General features: G+C 31.7%; 1 protein-coding gene across 5 annotated transcripts in view; it reads right to left on the reverse strand.

Annotated features, from left to right (window-relative positions):
• Positions 1 to 761: 761 nt before the first annotated feature.
• The window catches only part of B4GALT4_2 (Beta-1,4-galactosyltransferase 4), a 35,547-nt gene continuing 15,360 nt past the window's right edge, over positions 762 to 20,948 (reverse strand). For 2 of the 5 annotated variants that reach the window (XM_051218838.1, XM_051218839.1), the window contains 6 exons: positions 18,528 to 18,702; positions 13,499 to 13,529; positions 12,031 to 12,431; positions 9,684 to 9,871; positions 5,066 to 5,293; positions 3,506 to 3,813 (listed from right to left, as the gene is read on the reverse strand). In XM_051218838.1, the coding sequence (XP_051072271.1) occupies positions 3,669 to 3,813; positions 5,066 to 5,293; positions 9,684 to 9,871; positions 12,031 to 12,431; positions 13,499 to 13,529; positions 18,528 to 18,702 (1,168 nt within the window). In that variant the 3' untranslated portion in view covers positions 3,506 to 3,668. Of the gene's footprint in view, positions 1,805 to 3,505; positions 3,814 to 5,065; positions 5,294 to 9,683; positions 9,872 to 12,030; positions 12,432 to 13,498; positions 13,530 to 18,527; positions 18,703 to 20,948 lie in introns of those variants that run through there. The other 3 variants (XM_051218835.1, XM_051218836.1, XM_051218837.1) reach the window with 3 other exon arrangements.

Below are 20,948 nucleotides of genomic sequence, written 5' to 3' on the forward strand. Positions count from 1 at the left end.
CTCTCAAAATTGATCTTGTGTCCTGTTTCCAACGCATGTGACGATATCGCAAACTTATTCTCAAGTTTCTTTAGATCAACAGAGGATTTGGGAACATTTTTCAAACACTGTTTATGTTCCTCCAACCTTACATTTAATTGTCTGGAAGTCTCTCCTACATAAGCTGCATTACAATCATGACATTCGATCTCATAGGTAATATTTTATTGTTCTTCTTTTACTATTCTCAATATTATTTATATTTAAGCCAGTACAATTGTAGCATTTTTCCTTAACTTATTTGTTATATGATGTATTTGTCTTCTGTTAAATAATACTTTTGTGGGAAAATGATATCTGAAATAATCTCGGTGATTGAAATTTAAAGTAATTCGAACGTTGAGATCGCTGAGATTATTTCAAATGTAATTTCCACATATAATGACTAATCTATACTCGGCGCCCAATTTTTGCCAAACTAACTATAATGACTGTCCTAATTTAACCTTTATCGACTGTAAGATTTTACTGGTTTCAGCCCTAAGTTTATTAAGCGCTGTCTTACTTTTCGTTTCCTTAATTAGTTCATATCGGTCCTCTTGTAGATGTTCCCTGGCTTTTTTCTCGTAGTCTGATTTGTTCATAATAACTGTCGTATTCCCTTTTATTTATAATCCAAAATAAGACTTTTATTTATAGATCCGATGACTTGTTTATTAGCTGTTAATTCAAGAGTATATCTTACATAGATACCTTCCAAAAGCCAATACAATAATTAATTTCTAATAAGAAAACAGTTTTATTTATTTTAAGCGACGATTATGATCATTATAATCAATTAAATCAGTAATCTTACATAAAAATATATACATTCATTCTCATCTTATTATTTGAAAGAACAATCATCTATTCCATTCGAATTATACACAAGAACTCTTAAAACAAGTTCAATGAAATGCTAACTAAAGTTAACATAAAGCAAACAATCTATTTTACAGATTATATAGTATATTTTGATTCATACTCTCCAATAAACACTAAACATATTTGCATAGTATTATTAAATGTTTAGAATTCTTTGATAGTAACTTTATTCTGAATAGGTAATCAAAAACTCAGTTACTAAAGAACATAAACATGATATTACCACTTCTCAACAATTATCATTTCCTGAAATGCATAAAATCACATGAAATAATAGATGTTAAAATTATTATTATTATCACCCTGTAAAAATAAGTATATATATTTGCGATTGTACAGCTTTGAAAATGAATTCGCCGAAAAGACAACTCTTCGCTGAACTAATCTTTCTTTCTTATTTAATGTCATAATGGGTGTATTCCGTTTGTTAAAATAATCGTCTTCGTACAAAAGTTGTAAAGATAATAAAATATGTATATATGGTAATATATGAAACAAGTAATCATCACTACCATAATTTGTTAAAATATAAAGTGAGAAATGTGTAACAAAATTCTTAATTTCAGCAGTCAATATTAAAAGAACACAAAACAAAAGATTATAAAGGAAATGAATAGATTACATTGAAATATCACAAAAATTTTAATAATGATATGTACATTATATTAGATGATGTGAAATATTTAACGAAAGTTTATTACAGATTGAATTGTACGATTAGAAGAAATTATTTAGATATTACTCAAGCGATGGTGTTTCCAAGATACTTTACTTTAACGATAAAAGATAAACAGGTTCTATTATTATTATTATTATTATTATTATTATTATTATTATTATTATTATTATTTTACATGTGCTTGTAACAAAAAACAAACGTATTTTTCTATTTATTCTCAACCTGTGAATGAAATGGCAATATATAATTAATCGTGTTATTGTGTGTTATTTGTCATGTAATTGACAATTTACTCATAACATTAAATTAATAGAAATAATTAACCATTAAGTAAGTTCAAAAGCAGTGAAATAGATGCTTTAGTAAATACATTTTGGTGAAAAAATGTACTTGTTGAATGACCACTGGTAAAAATTTTCACAGTCAGTAAATGTATCAGGGTTATCGACAAACTTCGGTATCAAATGTTTCTTATATCCTAATTTTGTTTATTCTCTTTCTTTCAAGTGTACAGAAAAGTTTCCGAATCTTTTGAAAAAAAAATGATGAACTCATTTTCGATAAACACACTTCGTTTGAATTTGAAAATCAATGTGATTGTATAAAATTATTAAAATCACGGTTCAAATATTGAACTGTTTAACAAAATCATATCAATGTGGTTTATTTCAAATGAGTAACATTAATACAATGTATTTTTGCAAACATTCCAAAGTGTTGATAAAAGCATGCTCAATATACAAATCATTTGAAATTATCACATTGTTCCTTTCTAGTCACATTGATAAATCCTCATAAACAGTTTGGATCTATCGGGACAAACAACTGAATAGGACTAGTAGTTAATTTGTATATCAATAGAGGTATAACGTTTAACAATATCAGAATTGTATAAAAGCAGTGCCAAACGTTTGGAAATCCTTCTATTAACTCAGATTTTAATCTAATAAACTTGCTCGATAGAATTCGGTCAGTATGAAGAAGTACATATAAACTAATACTTAGTTATAAGAACCACTGTACGTACCTCAGTCTTAAAGAAAGCCAATCGTGATACAGATAACTCATTATTAACATTTCTGACTGTAACAATGTTTAACACGTCTAAATTTTATTGAGTACAAAAATTCCTTCCGACTAACGACACACCATACTGATAAGCGAAAAGTAGTATATATGTATATATATATGTACTACTACCACTGTCGTGTATGTTACTTATGCTTACAGATATAAGTTGTATGTATCAACATTCGGAAGTGAAATGCCTGAGAGCAGAACGTTGAGGAAATTGAAATGAAAAGAAGAGTGAAGAAAACTAAAAGCAATCAGAATAATAGCAGGAATGAATGAACGATGAATTTTATAAGAGACGACTTATGGTAGATGTGCATATGATGTATTTAATGAATGATTTTCATGTTTTTGCTAGGTAACTGTGTAATTGTGCATTAAACAATAAATCTGCTTTCCCTACCAAATCTCGCTCGTTACTGTGCTACCAATACTACTCTATATTAACCAATCACTTAAAATATGTATGAACATCAGTGCAATACATGGAGGAAGCAAACATGTATTTATCACACTAATTTTTTTGAAATCAGACAGTCAAATAAACACACATTACTTCTTAGTGATACTCAAGAACTATCTATCTATAAAGTATTTCTATGATCTTTAACTTCAGAAATAAATTAAATTAGCTTTTTACTATTCATAGTTTCCTGTGAGAATACAAAATGACAATTCTCACTACTTCTAGAAAAAACACAAGCCATCTGAAAAACACGTATTTAACAATATAGTCAGTAACTCAATTGTCTTTTTTAATCTATCCTCCAGTTTGTTCTTACTTCGATCAATAAATTCCTAATTTTTTCATATGCTTACAACCACTTTATTTTTTATATGAAGATTTGATTTTCTTTCCAATGTTTCTTTTTTGATTTTCATATATTAATTTAAATGAAGAAATAGGCTGTCAATTTAACAGGGATTCAAATGTGATATAATAAAAATTTTCCCAAACAACAAAAAATATCATGTTTATGAAAGCTTAGATACAAGCTACTTTTACATCAAATTAATTCTGGTTGTTGGGATGTATATAAATGGAAATCCAATAAAGTAGACCATTGTACATTGATTTCGACTGAGTTACATTATATTTCAAGCTGTTCAATCCATCGCTTTTAAATCGACGCTCTGAAGTTTCCAACAACTTGAAACTAGATGCATTTGAATGTTGGAACATTTGTTAAAAACAAAAAACGTAAGTTCATTACTTCAGTTACTATGTTTAGATTTTAATAGTTGAAAACTATATATAATAAATCTGATGAGCTAAACTAACCATAATCTTTAAATCTTAGTCATTACGGTAACCATTGATAATTAATTCCTGAAAAGTATTCAATCTTCATTTAAAATATATAATTGCGTTATTACCTCTTACCAGAGAAATCTTATTAGTGAACTGAAAGAGAAAAAGTCACTGCTATTTTTAATTTCACAACTTAAACAAGTTTTTCGATTTATTTAGTCAACTTGCACAAAACTAATGATTTTTGCATGTATAACCAGTGGATTTCGAATAGTTAACCAAAAATGCATCATTAAGTTAAAAGAAAACAAATAATCCTAGAATCATGCTACTCAATTTATCATATAACAAAATATTAGTTGACTTTACTTCTAAAACTAAGCTCTACAACATTCTAGTCTCTCATTTTACATGCATTGACAGGTATTTCTCTGTTTCAAAATAAATAGGTTAGTGCCAAGTAGGATTAATTCAAACGGAAGATGTCGAATAAGGTATATACCTTAGGTAATTTAATACGTAGTCACAGCAAAAATGGATGCAGTTAGGAAACAAACACAATGAAGTTAAATTGTAATCCAATGAACCATAATAATATTATCAGATAAACATTAACTATCTAACTCAAGAGATGAGGACTTGCATCGAGTAAGAAACTATGCAGCATTTAGAAGAAGAAAAGCAAGGATTGTATCTGTGTTACTGTAATTGATTACAAATCATATCAGTTACATATTGACTTCAGTAATCAATGCTTTTTTAACCTAAAAGAATTCATTCACCATGTTTGAAACTCTATATCAGATTGAATATAATGGTTCTATGAAATCTAGATAAAAGGCTAATCCCAAAAACTTTAAGCTAAAAACAATTATCTCTGACAATAAACTAATGATAATATCAAACATAATTGGTTATGATTAATCTTGTTGATGAATGATAGTTAGTAGAGCGTCTAATGAATATCCATGATCTTGATAAATCCAATTTATTAAATTCGATGTTTTCTTACAATTTCAATTATCACATAATTATTAGTTTATATGAAAAATATTATGCCTATTTTAACTATATGACTCAGAGAACATGACAATGTCAGCAACAAAAAAAATCGATTATATGTATATACCCAAAAATAAAATTTATTAACAACACACCGATCTAGATTCTTTTCATTTAATTCATCTGTCTTATGACTCATTGCATAATAACGACCAATCAATAAATTGATTCGACTTAAATTATAACCAGATTGTTCAACACGTAATAAAAGATCATCATCTTCACCACCCCATCCTTCATATAAATTTGAAAAACCATTAATTTTAAGATATTGATCACGAGTGAATGTAACAACACCACCAAAAAATCTTTGATAAATTAATCTGTAATTAAAAAAATAATTCATAACTCATAAAAATGAAAACTTAAAATAAAAATAGTAAATTTACATTTTATGAGTTAGACTTTATGCATTTTAACAGTGAAATTAACATACATCTTTAAATTGTTGTATAAACCTCCTCTTGTAGCTCATCTAGGGTTATGATTAATTCTAAGCACAGATAAGCAAGGAGAACTAGTCTTGTGATCAGCAACTCTACCCCGTAGAAAACAACCATACCAATACACTTCTAACCAAAGAAAACAATTTGTACAATTCAACCTCTAACCTGGAAGTTGAAGGATTTTCATTTACAAGAATTATAACATCTCATGGTGAAAGTCGAAATTATTTGGAAATCACAAGGCTGTTCACCTTTCTTCTAAACAAAGTAACGATTAACATCGGTAAATGCAATGTCCGGATAATGTAAGAAACTGGGGTGGTGGTGGTCAAATAGCTGTGTAAATGAAAAGATACAAATTAATGATTCTCTCAATGAGTGAAAACTATTGGACACAAACTGGCTAGAATAGATTATATTCAGGGGAGATGCTGTAGCACACGGGCACACACAGAAGCAAACAAGAGAGTGAAGAGGAGCATTAGAGCTGACAAGTAAAAGTACGTGGAAGAGCTAGCAACGATAGCGGAAAATACTTCAAGAGAAGGAAATATGGAAAAATATGTGATACAACAAACAAACATGTAAGAAAATATAGTAAACCAAAAAGATCAGTAAAAGACAAAGAAGTCAAGACAATCATTGAGATTGAAAAGCAATTGGACAGGTGAGCAGAGCAATTTGCAGAACTCTTAAAAAGATCAACACTACTGAACCTATTGAACATCGAAGCAGAACATACAGACCTTCTTATAGATGTCACTCCACCAACGATCGAATGAATCAGGTTGGCTATGAGACAGATCAAGAATGGGAAAGCAACAGGATCAGATGACATGCCAGATAAAGCACTGAAGTCAGACACAGGGGTAACTACAAACATGCTTCACTTTCTAATCAAGAAGACTTGGTAGGAAGAAGAAGTACCGACAGATTGGAAAGAAGAATAACAGGCATATTATTATACCAACAAAGGGGGATCACAGAAAGTGTGAGAAATACAGAGGCATCACACCATTATCGGTATAAGGACGAGTTTCCAACAGAGTATTGTTGAAGTGAATGAAAGACTTAGTAGACTCTCAACTTCGAGATCAATAGAGTGAATTTCGAAGGGATCGATCGTGTACATACCGAATCACGACACTACGGATGATTGTTGAGCGATCAGTTGAGTGGAGTTTGTCACTATACTTCGGCTCTCTGGACTACGAGAAAGCGTTTGACAGTGTGGATAGGAGAATTTTATGGACCCTTATTCGACACTGTGGTGTACATAAGAATATTGTAGATATCATCCGGAAATCGCACGACAGACTACACTGCGAAGTGGTGCATCTAGGACAACCGACAGATGCATTGGAATTGAGGACTGGTGTCAGACAAAGCTGTCTGTTCTCCCCCTTTCTTTTTCTTCTGGTGGTTGATTGAATTATGAAGACCTACACATTTCAGCTGAAGCACGGAATACAATGATCAACTTGGATGAAACTAGATGGATGGACTTGACAGTTGATCCAATTTTTCTATCCGAAACACACCAACAAATGCAGGTTAAGACAACTAGTGTAGCGGCAGCTTCTGTAGCAGTAAGCCTCAGCATACACGAAGGAATAAATGAGTTCCTCAAATATATCACAGAGGACAGAAACCCAGTCACACATGATGGAAAAGCTCTGACATATGTGGAATCTTTCACGTATCTGGTCAACAGTATAATCGATGAAGGAGGAAGATCGGATGCAGACGTAAAGACGAGGATTGGCAAATCAATGGCCAATGGTGCATGGAGGACAGCTGACTGATGCATTGCAAGTGAGGACTGTATTCTAACACGACTAACTACTCTCTCCCTTTCTCCATCTTCTTGTGATCGACTGGACTACGAAAACCTTTATATTTCAGGGGAAACACGGAATACAATGGACATCTTGGATGAGACTAGACGATTTGGACTTGACAGATTACTCGACCCTTCTATCCCAAACACACCAAGAACTACAGGTGAAGACTGCCAGTGTAGCACCAACCTCTATAGCAGTAGGCCTCAGCATACACAAGGGAAAATGCAAGATCCTCAAATACGAAACTGAGAACACTAACCCAATCATACTTGATGGGGAAGCTCTGAAAGAGGTGTAAACTTTCACGTCCCTGGTCAGCATCATTATCAATGAAAAAGAAGGATCCGATGTCAATGTAAGGGCACGGATCGGCAAAGCATCGATAGCTTCACTACAATCAAAGAACATGTGCAACTCAAACAACTGTCAGCCAACAAGGAAGTCTCACTCCAATACATACGTCATGTCAGTTCTATTGTGCGGAGCTGACATTTGGAGAACTAATACAACCATCTGATCAATCCAGTTGCCAAGTCAGATCTGTTTTACAAACTGATACTGATACAGATTTTTTTCAAATTATAAAAGGTAGTCACTAAATAAACATTTAAATGACTGTTATCATTTTTATTATGTTTCGATTTCTTTCAACTGAGGAATATAATGAGACATATTGACTTCTCAGTCTTGCTGGTCGATTTCTTTCTCGACTGATGTGGAGAATGGTAGACTGTTGAATACCCTCATTACATAGCTTAATGATATAAAGCAAATGAATGAAGATAAATCAAAACTAAAAGCAATTGTTCAGCCAAGAATTATAGTTTTTTTAGTGAGGTAACATAAAGAAGTCTTAATAAATTTGGAGCATGAATAACAGTGAAATACAGTAAGTGAGTTTAATCCCATTTGGAACTCATCAACAGTATATAACTGGATCGTGATGTTCATCCAAATCCTTACAATCAAATTCATTTTATTTATTTACTTATTTGAACACATAAATATTGATACAAAGGAGCACCAAATACATATGTGCTACACAAGAACAATGAGAATGTGAAGAAATGGAAAATGTAAAGTGCGTGTAAGAAAAAAGAAGCAGCTTTCTTTATGTCTAACAGAACTATATCTTTAGAGTAAATTGTACCTAAATGGCAATAGTATATGTTGCTTTAGCAATATCACCAGAGCTAATGAACTGAAATTATAGCTTTATTGAGAGGATATACTGATAAAATAGCATGGAAGTCAGTAGCAAATGGTTTGATTGAAAGTGTTGTCCTTAAATTTATCTGTATCACTACATGATTTACACAAGAAAGAATTTTACGAATCATTTTATATGAGATACTTAAACACTTTAAGAAAGCGGCATGAATTCCTTCCTTTAAGAATAAACTATATACATATTTGAACTTTTATACTTGGCTTTCTTTGGAGCCTGAGTCCCAAAATCTCAAATCATTTTTATATGATTTATCCTTTCTATTATTACTGATACTTTTACTACTTCTAATACACTGAGACTTGTCTTGATAATTTATTTCGCTGTGCTAAATCGCTATGTCACATTGAACTGATGCACATATCTGTCAGGTTTTATGTTGAAGATGATTACTGACTAATTGAATTTTCACACGCATGCCAACTTGTTTAGAAAATGATCAGTAAATCGTGTCCTAAAAATCAGCCAAATAAACAATATAGCTTATTAATCTTTTATTGTAAAACAACCACTGTTGACTTTAACTAGGAAATACGCAAATGGTATTCATTATATATTTCTGAGCTTCCTTACATCACGTTGAGCTGAATAAAAGCCTTATTGTTTAAAAGCGACAGGTCGGGTAGAAATGAAAATGTGGACAAGGGATTAATTGAGTAACAAGAGTAAATATATTTAGTTAACTGTAAACGTGAATAGTGAACAGCAGCTAACAGTGTGCCAGAAAGTAGATTCTGTAGGTTGCGTAGATGAGTGCAGCGTACATCCTGATTGATCAATCAGTTTTATACAATCCAATATTTGTATAAGTCTAACTGCATCCCATCCATCAATTTGCAATGTAGCAACGTTTCTAACTGGTTTGACTTTGAATTCATCACGTCTAAAAGTTTAATGATCACTGAAGTTAATCAGAACTTTTATTTGGTGCTTTTAGTCTTACTATTATACAAATGACCTATCTGACATAGCGGAACGTCAAATATCAAGTGTTCCAGGCATTGTAGATCGATTTAGCCGTCAGAATAGACGGACTTGACTATAATTATCAACGTAGTTTCGAGTGAATACAACCTAAAACCAATTATTTCTAATTATCTTCAACCATCTGAAACGCATGCATCAGTATTTTTTTAATTTCACACATGTTCTTACAACAGAATATTGAAAAGAAATTATTCAAAATAGAACTAACTTGTAGTTAAAAGTACTTAATGAAGCTGACAAATGTGTTGGATTTGGTCCACATGTATAAATAATTCGATCATCTTCTGGTAGTTTATCTACATCATGTAAAATGAAACAGTCATATTCTTTGAATTTGGAAACTTCAAGAAAACCAGCATTTAATAAAGCACCACGATTAAATTTCGTTTCACCGGTCTGAAAAGTCAATAATATGTATGTCTTTAGTTTAAAGATTGTTAGTAACTAACAGACGAAGGAATTATAATGTAGCTTTTGAAAAGCTGTTTAGAAAATTACTTGATCTAGGCACTTGTGATCAGATAAACAATGAGTCCCTGTATATTTTGGAAACGGGACATAGGCTTTCTGAGTCGATAAATCATTTGTAACAGACTTACTGATATATTTTATTAATATCTAAACTGATTGGTGATTGAATACTTTTCTCAACTTTTGAAAGAAAACTAGTTTCATGTCTAACAACCAAAGTAGCTCGTACGTTACAAAATAATAAAGTTCATTTAACTTTAGTGATTTAACTAAAATCTAGAAAATGAATATATTTGCACTCAGTAAGAACGACAATACTTGCAAAATACAGTGAATTCAATGTATTCCATTGCTTTCTATTTAACTATATGTAGGTCAATATTATTTAATTATTTATAATCATTAACAAAATTTTCAATCTGATAAATGAATTGTCAATAATGAATGGATTATTTTAAATATAGAAAGATTAAGATCTAAACGTTCCAACTTTTTACTCCGAAAAGAAACAGGTTTTTGTTCATCTGCTACCAAATCATGAATAAAATTAACCAGACTAAGAACAGAATTAAAAAACGTATTCTCCACTGAGAAACCGATCTCATTGTACACAACATGATACTCAGTAACGCAAACGAAAGAAGGCGAGTATCGAATATCTGCCACCTTTAAATGAATATGACGTATATGCTCATACAAAAGCATACACCTCGGATGAACATAAAAGCAGGGCTCAATTCGTCTTACTGAACATATTCCTGGTAATCTTATCCTTCAAGGACAAAACAGTTTTCATAGTTAGATAGCATATCACCTTCAAGACACGGAGCATAACGCTGACGAAATTAATGTATTATATTAAAATTCACGGAGGCCATAGCAATCAGTTGGTTTAATTCTGGCCTCTGTATTAAAAGTCAGTGGTTAACTTTCAACTGTTTTAATAAAAGAATCGAAATAAGCATTTCGCCACTTATTTCCTGCTTTTAACTGATTGTAATCATAAACGAGTGATGTACACTTTCATGAACAAATCCTTCTCGTTTTACATAATACTGTCTCAATTATTCTAGAACTGTCACTTCAAATAATGATGAAAAACCTGTTGTGAAAGTTTTATTCTTAATTATTTTTTTACATTTAGAATAATCTATTCAATTAAAGACAATTCATTTATGAGATTGAACACTTTGTTAATGATTATAAATAATTATATAATATTAACCTTTTTATAGTTAAATAGTAAGCAATGGAATACATTGAATTCACTATATTTTATGGGTCTTACCATTCTTACTTTGTTCGAATATTGTACGACAAATAAATTGTGTGTAAATATACTGTTGACTTAGTTTTGTAAAATATGTAGATTTTTTTAGTGGCCCTTAATCTGCTGACTCCAGGTTGATCATGTAAATGATTGTTATCGAAACAATACATATCGCCAATCCCTGTATATTATTATCGTCTTCACTCGCGTTAGTGAATAACAGAATTAAATAAGTAAAATACGAGAATGGATTTTGATTATGTATATTTCATGTACTCAGTGATTTGAATAGGTAATCAGGGTGATGAAAAGAAGAACGAAGAAGATTGGAGAAGGCTTGTGAGCCAACTCAACAGAGTGTAAATCAATATTTATTGTCAGAACAAAAATAAGCTACAGACATATAATGAGTGGGATAAGCAATCAACACATATACGATCATGTAAAAACAGATAAAGTTAACAAGCGAATAATAAACGAGGTCAAAGTATGACTCAAGAAGAATGAATACATTGGCCTGTCCAGAAGCTAGAATAAGCTATGTGGGCTTAACATAGCAGCCGACACTACAATTTGTAAGGACATGTGTAGCATTTAGAAGTTCGAAACAAATAATCCTAAGTCATAAGCTTGTCCATGGACTAGTTTTCATATAGAATTCGCTTTATTTGAAATCTTGTCATCAAAAGTACTTGTTTAGACTTTAAAATACCTTGACAATGATAACATAAACAATATGGACGCCTTTCATGTATTAAACAAAACTCAAAAGACAGATCCTATAAAATATAGTATCTGAGTCTTTACCACTTACCTGTTCAATAATAAAAATGGTATATGGTATTCTTTGATGTCGTAAAAATCCATGTAAATGATCTGTTAACACTCGTAAATGTTGTTCTCTTTTACGATAAGGAATAATTATAGCCGATGACAGGCTAGGTAAACAACCTAATGGAGACCATATAATTGGTAAGGTATAATTGATAGTGTGATTTTTCTTATCAATAATATATCTTAAACTATTACTTGATACAGCATAACTATTTATTTTTGTGGCATTATACTTAGTGTAAAGTGATCCAAATATTTGTTGTGGAATGAAATTTTTCAGTGACGAATTCGGTGAAATAAAATCTATTGATTGAGATAATGTATATTTATATTGTATCTGTGGCCAAAATAATGCTTTATTAGGCGTTTTCACGTGACCAACTGAAATATAAAAAATACAAAGTGAAATCGAAAAAACTTTTATTTTTTCGAAAATTTAAACTTCAATTATGTTTGTTATTTGAAAAATTTATTCAACATGAATTGGTCATGTCAACTAAGAAGAAAACACTACCCAATGTTCACTTGCATAAACTACCATTCCAGATGAATTCGTTCTATGATAAAAACCAATCTCCAGATTATGAATATTTTTCAAGATCAGGAATTGTCATTTACAAATATCTATACAATATGATAGTAATCTACGTTGTCAACATTTTATTGCTGTAGGTAACTTATGAAATGACTATTTCTTCTTAAAACTACCTACGCATTACTGAAGCACGTATGTAATCACTGAACAAAATGATTAGTGTTCAATCAATTTATTAATGTTCATTCAAGTTAATGTTAGGTCTGTTGTACGTTCTCTATCCTTGTTCAATCCCTATCGACTCTTTTGTGTATTGTTTTATACTACTTATTAATATTGAGTAAACAATTGTTTTCCCAAAAACTACGCGTATGTTGTAACGCAAGTTTGTCGTGTAATATTCTAAAATATTTACATATGCTTATAACATTTATTGTGTTTATCATTAAAATTACTTTCTCTCAATCCTTGTAGCAGTTATTTGCAATTTTGTGCAATCACTGTTTAAACGCAACAGTTTCCATATTGTTTGCTATCGGTTCAGCTTTTTCCTGTTGCTAAACTCTTACCAAGTTTAGACACAGCTAACAGCTGTCATTTGCACTATCGTATGTTATAATTATTCTTTATGTAATTAATGGAAGAAGCCTTTTTTCCAGACTTACAGATCCGGTAAGCGCCACAGATACCTCACAAATTAAGGTTTGTAACTAATTTATGTATATTATTCAATAAAACATCGCTTTTTTTTAGACAACTTGTTGATTTGTGAATTTCGATTTCACGTGTATCTCAATTGGGTGGACCAGACGCTTAGATAGATTTAACAGTTAAACTAATAAAAATGTGAAAACATTTGAAAGTAAGGGGTTTTTAAGATAATAATTTGAAAATACCTATGAAAACAACTTGCCTTGTGTATATTTTAATCTGCGACATCGTAACTACAAATCAAAAATAAAGTGAGGTAATTCGACATGTGCTACAAAGATGGTTGATTCAAATGCTTTTCTATATAAAAATCGTATGTCGAATACACTGAACTTTAGAATATGACCATAATTTTAAGATTACCAAATTCATTTTAAACAATTGCTAATGAGATTTTCCCTAACTTACTTAAATACATACTTACTTACGCCTGTTACCTTTCGTGGAGGAGCATAGGTCGCCAACCAGGATTCTTCATCCAACTCTGCCCTGGACAATCCTTCTCAATTGTTTCCAGTTGCTAATCATCCTTTTGATGTTTACATCCAATTTTCGGCACAGTGTATTCTTTGGTCTTCCTCTCTTACACTTTCCTTCGCGATTCCAAGTTAGCACTCGCCTCGTAATATAGTGAGGTAATTTCCTCAATATGTGTCCTATCAACTTGCAAAATCTTTTCTTAATTCCCACTTCAGCTGGAACCTGGTTTGTTCTCTCTCAAAGTTGCTTGTTGCTGATGGTATCTCGTCAAAGGGCAATGAGTATCTTACGTAGACAATTGTTTATAAATACCTGTACTTTATTGATGATGGTCGTACAATAGAACTATCTGGACGTTAGTATTGAAGTTTCTGACTTTAACATTAGTTGATAGTTGTTTCTATTTCCATATGTTCTTCAGCTGTAGGAATTCTATCTTTGCTTTGCTAATCCTCGCCTTTACGGCTGCATCAGATTCTTCACGTACATCGTTGATACTGACCAGATATGTGAATGTTTCCACCTCTTCCAGAGCTTCTCCATCAAGTGTGATTGTGTTGGTGTTCTCTGTGTTGTATTTCATCATCTTGTTTTATCCCTTGTGTATGTTGAGGCCTACTGCTATAGAGGTTGGTGCTACAATGACAGTCTTCACCTGCATTTGTTTATGTGTACGAGATAGAAGGGCCAGGTCATCTGATTTTTTTAAAAAAAACTTTTCAAAAAAACTATGTCTGCACGATTATTAATTAATCGTATTTTAATAAAAAACACACATGACATAATTCCTTACTGATGTGTTCATTATCTTTTCAAAAAAGAACAAACTGAATTGTTATCATGAAACGTTTAACAGGCTGTGTGAAATTCATATTTTACTTTAATGTGTAACCGTTTATTCACTTTGAAAATTACTGTTTAAATTTATAAATCAGTGCATAATTTGATGTGTTTCTTCAAGTAGCCAAATACAAATAAGCCATACAGAATGTCATTCAAAAAATTGTCAACCACTTACATGGTTATAAATCACCTGGACGAAACAGTCAACAGAAACATGCTACAAAACCTGAAAAGTCATACAGTCAGAAGAAGAGTCATTAGATGTGACTAACTTAACCCTTGTGTAATATTTAGAAAGAGCTAATAATACTGTTCATAATGACAACGATAGCTTTGTAATTCAAACCATTTAGGTTATAGAATTTAAAACTACCAATAGCATTTACTTTAACCTCTGCTTCATGTTGGAAATCTATATCTTTATTATTATGCATTCGTCACTTGGATATCATCTATGTGTCCAGATGGTAAAGGATCATTAAAAAATTAATAGGACTTAAACTTGTAGAAAAAATCTTTAATCACATATTGCTGTTAATTAGTTGAAAACTATCGATAAAAACTTTAATTGAACTCAGTTTTATGTTAGTTAAAACTCTTCATCATCTGCGATATTGAGAAAAGTGTCAGTTTCTGTGACAATCAATCATGTTTCACTTAAATTCACAAGCAAACCCGTTACAACCAAGCAGTTTCGGACACGACTGAGATTTTACTGCTTATTCATCACTGAAGTACATTCATTATTACGCCTATCCAATCTTTACATCAGCCTTAAACACAAGTGCCTACATATTTATGATTATCTCATTTCCTTGTTTTGGTTAGAAGACATGAAGAAGCAAATGAAGAATGAAGAAGATTATTACATTGTTAACAGTTCGGCTTTCCAGATGTTGAGTACAAACATTAAATCCTAGTAGGAGTTATTATTTGATTTATGAGTTTAAAACAAAGAAAATATTGGAATCGACTCCATAGATTAGTTATTTCAGAATATATATATATCTCTGGTAAAACTTATTTTTAATCAGAATCAACTATAAGTTTATAATGTCAGGATCGTTCGTTTGATTTCAGAAGATAGATCACCCCATCAAAGTAGGGTTTAATTTGTTGGTTCAAAGTGACTGGATGGAAAACTTGGACCTACGTTTCTACCGTGGTCCATATAATTCGATAATACTCATTTACTAGTCATTGTATATAATTTAGTCCAAAAGAAGGTCATTTGCAACCGGAACAGCTAGGTAGTGATGTCTCTGATTATGACAGTGGGTGAACTCAAATTGCACGAGATATATCATTTCTTCAAGATTGCAAATACCTTTTGCTGTCAAGTGTCAACTCGGATGAAACCTGTGTTCAAACCATCAGCTAATATCTAAACACGATCCACATGATGTTGGGTCACTCAAACTAGTGGTCGGTCACATTGTAACTTGATTTATGAAATCTGACCAGAACTATAGTATAGGTAAACCACTGTGCAATCAATTGGCATGAAAAGTGAAGTGTCGTTGTAAATTTGATAGCTTGTGTTACACACTTTATCATTTTACATCTCAATAATATCACATATCTAAAGAAAAAGAGAACTACAAAAATGTGATGATTATAATGATCTTAACATAATTTATCGAATATGATTCACTAAACTCATCCACAAATGACAAAGACTCAAGGTATTGCCATTTTTTCTTTATCTAAATTTATCAAGAGATCAGGATATATGAGGATTACTTATTCCTGTAAATTTTTCGATATGAAAATCATAATATTTGTATGCTGAAAAAAGAATGGATAGTTAGATTGGAATACTTTTTAAAATACATAGAATATTAGCCAGTTTAGTAAGGGGTAGGTCATACGCTTTATATATGATAATTGACTGATTGCACCATCACGGTTTATTAAAATGATATATTATTGTGTCACTATAATCCTATTATCTTTTAAATCAAACTAATCAGGGTGAATGGAGTTTCAGAAGATAATTCATTTTTGAAAGTATAGTTTCAGGTTAATCTGTCGTTTAACTTTAAAAACTGAATGATATTTTTTAGTATTTGTAAAGACCCGAAATAGTACAATCAATTTTTTATGCTATAGATAACTTAAGAATAACACGTACAATCAAAGCAATTGTTTCATGTTAAAAATCACTAGTTAATAATTAAATTGATTCATTAACAGTTTCGTACAATTTAAAGAGAACATTATGATTTGATTATAAAAGGCTAAATTTAAACTGTCGAATTAATGATCCCAAAAGTTAAGACATCTAGTTTTATGACTCATGATCTCAACCATTGAAATTACTCTATTATCCACAAAACTCCTTCTGATAGTAATCAACATGTGCTCACTAGTGACTGGCTTCAAGAGGTATATCCTGGAGTTCTAATGAGAAACAGTGACCAGTGGAGTTCAACTGTGTCTGTTGTGAGACAGTAACCCAATGAAGAAAATGGTGGATGTGTCGCTCAATTTCGTGGATTAGTTGAAGTTAGACATTAACACCGTTGGATGCCGGCCGACTCAGTGGTCTAGTGGTTAAGCATTCGCGCGCGAGACTGTTAGGTGATGGATTCGAATCTCGCGACGAGAGGCGGTATCGTGGATGCGTAGTGCTGAGAATTCGCACAATAGGACGAAACGGCATGCAGTGTTTCTAGGCTTTCCATGGTGGTCCAGCTTCAGTTGACTCATGATCTCAGCCATTAAAATCACTATAATATCCACATAACCCCTTTTGATATCTAGTTTTATCTAGTAATAAGTAGTTATATGTGGACCGATGAATCCTTGAGATAATGAAGACTTTTTATGAGACTTCAAGTTTCATAGTAAGCTGACTGTATACTATTATCCGTCAATAATCCCAATCATTTACTTAGTCTATGAAAATGATAATTTTAATCAAATACTATAGTATGCCATTGGTTGTAAATTTCGATACATCATTTATCGTTATAGGCGTGATATAGTTTTACCCTAACTCCACTAAACGTTTTAATAAATGCTTTCGTAATTGTTTTTTTTACAGTCATGTGATTGTGTTGGATACAGTTTTGGGAGAGTCACATTCTTTCATACTTGGGACCAAGAAAAAAACATGAATTCTTTTTAGGGATCATAAAAATTAACACTTTTCTGTTTGTTTGTTTTTTATTAAGATCTTTTAAGGTCTTACTTCATTTTCTATTAAATTAACGTTTTAAAATTTATCCTGATAATAATCAATTCGTCTATATTCATTTTTTGTATGCCTAAAACTTGAACTGATTAAAAGATAACAAGTTTCTCTTGTAACGAAATCTCAGTCAGCGTTTTCATTCTATTTGATTGATATTTGAGTGCATAGAGAGCCACAGTTCAACTTTATATCAATATATTTGAAAGAAATTTATAACATTCGACATGTAAATTGACTAGTGACTACATCGAATAGTAAAATGAATTGTCTGTTGTTGTATTTTTCTTTGAATAATCCAATGAATAATTTGTGAAATGATTTGGTAATCATCTATTTGCTTACCTTCAAACTATGGATTAATCTACAATCATCATTCATAAAAGTTATTCTATACTTATTATCATAACAAATCAATGAACTGATTTTAATCATCAACTCAATATACTCATAGAGATACCAGTATAAAGATGTCATGTTTAAATATTATGAATAATTTCTGTAAAATTCAACTACAATCTATGCAAATCCATAAGATGTATTCAAATAATAATAATAATAATAATAATAATAATAATAATAATAACAATATTAACTACATTACTGAAACAAAAATCAATAAAAAGGAACAGGGACAAAAAATAGAATTTTAATCAATAATAATAATAACAGATAAAATAATACAAACAAACAAAAAATTACCCAAATATACCTCATTGAATGGATTATCAATAGATGCATAATTAATAACAAATACTGGATTATTTGTTTCATTAAGTTTTGCACTCCATAAATAGCATACATAGGTAGCACCAATTAAAAATAATATCATGAATAAACATTTTAACGGTGAATTGATGAATGATGAGAATAACATTTCGAAAATTCTAAAATGATGAAATATTGAAAAATAAAGATAAATTATATTTGATTGTATTTGTTCTTTTTTGAAAAAAAAAACAAACAATAATCAATCCAACATAAAAGAATACCTAAATGCTATGTGTCATATTACAGGCATCGGTGAATAAATCGATTGATAAAATCATTTATTAGTAATTTTAGCTAATCTATGTCGGGTAGAGACAGGTATCTACCTCAATACAATGAAAGATGGTTGTATAATTTCGTGGATTGGTTGAGGTTAGACATTAACAGCGTTGGATGCTAGCTCAGTGGTCTAGATGTTAAGCGTTTGCCAGCGAGACCAAAGGCCTTGAATTCGAATCGCACGTGAGGGATAGTGGATGTGCACTTCTGAGGAGTCCCATACTAGAATGAAATGGTCATCCAATGCATCCACATTTTCAATGGTGGTCTAACATCAATCGGTTCATAATCTCAATCAAAAAGTAATTTTAGTATTGACACATTTTGTATTTATGTTGATAAGGCTTATTAAACTGGTTCATCAGGTAATAAGTTGATATACATGCATTGTTTTACAAAACAAAAAATCATAAAGGTCGTAGTTACTATAATGTCGTGTTTTATTTTATGAGATAAATATTATTTTATTAGGAAAGCATAAACGTGTATCTCAGTAATTTAATTGGATTTGTTTGATAAAACCATATTTTTAATATTATTGATAATCAGTTCCTGAATTTTATAGTTGATGCATAATATAGTCTTAATCTTCAGTCTTATATTGGTTAGTGAGGATATCCGTAATGCATTTAATGGTGAATTAATATGTTGCTACCCCGTCAGAAGCCTCAATAAAGCAGGAGAATATGACGTGTGGTTAGCAACCACATATCGTAGAAAAGAACTTTACCAACAAAACACCAACCTTATAAAATCATTTCAGCCACTTCAACTCTCTTCGAAGTCGAATGATCTTCATATAGAACTTTTATAAGACCTCGTGACAAAAGCATAAATTCTTGGGAAGTAGCAATGTCGAGGCTTATCTTGACAACAAGAATAACAACCAACATAGTTACATGAAATGTCTGGACAAAGTGAGAAATTAAGTGAGTAGCTGCAGGAATAAGAAAATACAACCTGACCGTCTTTCAGGTAGGTGAAACTCGTTGGACACAGGCAGGAAAGAGAAGCTTAGTTTCTAGAGAAACGTTGTTAAATTCGTGTCATGAAGAATAAAATACGGAAAAACGTGCTAGCACTTGCGGTGAAGATGTCTGGGAAAATATAAAAATCGTTTATAGAGTGGGGGTTTCACCACTTCACGATTACCAAAGTATCCTTCAAAACAGAGAAGGAAAAAAGACTGAAACGAATGTCAGCCGGTTCAACAGGCTTATCAGTGATAGAGAGCGAGAGTACAAAGACCAATTTTCTGACAGGCTAGAGTTCATCGTCGGAAAGTGTTCAGCGAGAAAGCTGACCGTTCCGATGGGAAACCTGAAAGGCGAGACCACTGGCGGTGACGGACTGTGGGAGCATAAGAAACAGCCTCCAGATTGAGAGGAAATTACGATATGATGTTGGGGATGGATTAAAAACACTTTATTGCACCCATCAGACTGTATTGCAAAGCAATCTCTAACCTGAAATATTCAAGTTAAAAAGGAAGGAAATAGACTGAACAACACGCGGAGCTGGTAATTGCACGCTGAGATGTAACAGATTTATGTAAGTAATTATCAGATATTTTATCCGGAGCTGTTGACCATTTTTCTACTTATTCACTGGCTAGATAGTTCAGAACTTCGCCTGCAGCCCTTCTAAAATTACTGCTAGTCCTAAGCCCGGATAAAGAAGGAGGATTGGTCAAGTGGTCAGCATCTCCATCTAGTAGAAAACAACTCTAAGGAAAAAAGCGCTAACCAGAAAAAATTAATTCAGCCATTTAAACTGTGACCTGGAAATCGAATTGTGAAGCCTCATTGTGACAGTCGAGATTCTTTAAAAATGACAATGAAGAGAGGTGCTGATATACTGCCACATCACTAGCTGGTTGTGGTCAAGATGAAACTGAAACTTATGAAACAATGAACGGTTGGGGAAACAGCATTAAAAAGGTTTAATACGGTCTCCCATTCATATACTGACAAACTCATAGAATTCAAGATAACTCTCAACAACAAGTTCGAAGTCATACAAGATCTGATGAAGGAAGAAAAAACTACTATAAAGGACAACTGGTAGGAAATCAAAGAAGCAC

This window comes from Schistosoma haematobium, chromosome ZW (genome assembly GCF_000699445.3).
Source record: "Schistosoma haematobium chromosome ZW, whole genome shotgun sequence".
NCBI lineage: Eukaryota > Metazoa > Platyhelminthes > Trematoda > Strigeidida > Schistosomatidae > Schistosoma > Schistosoma haematobium.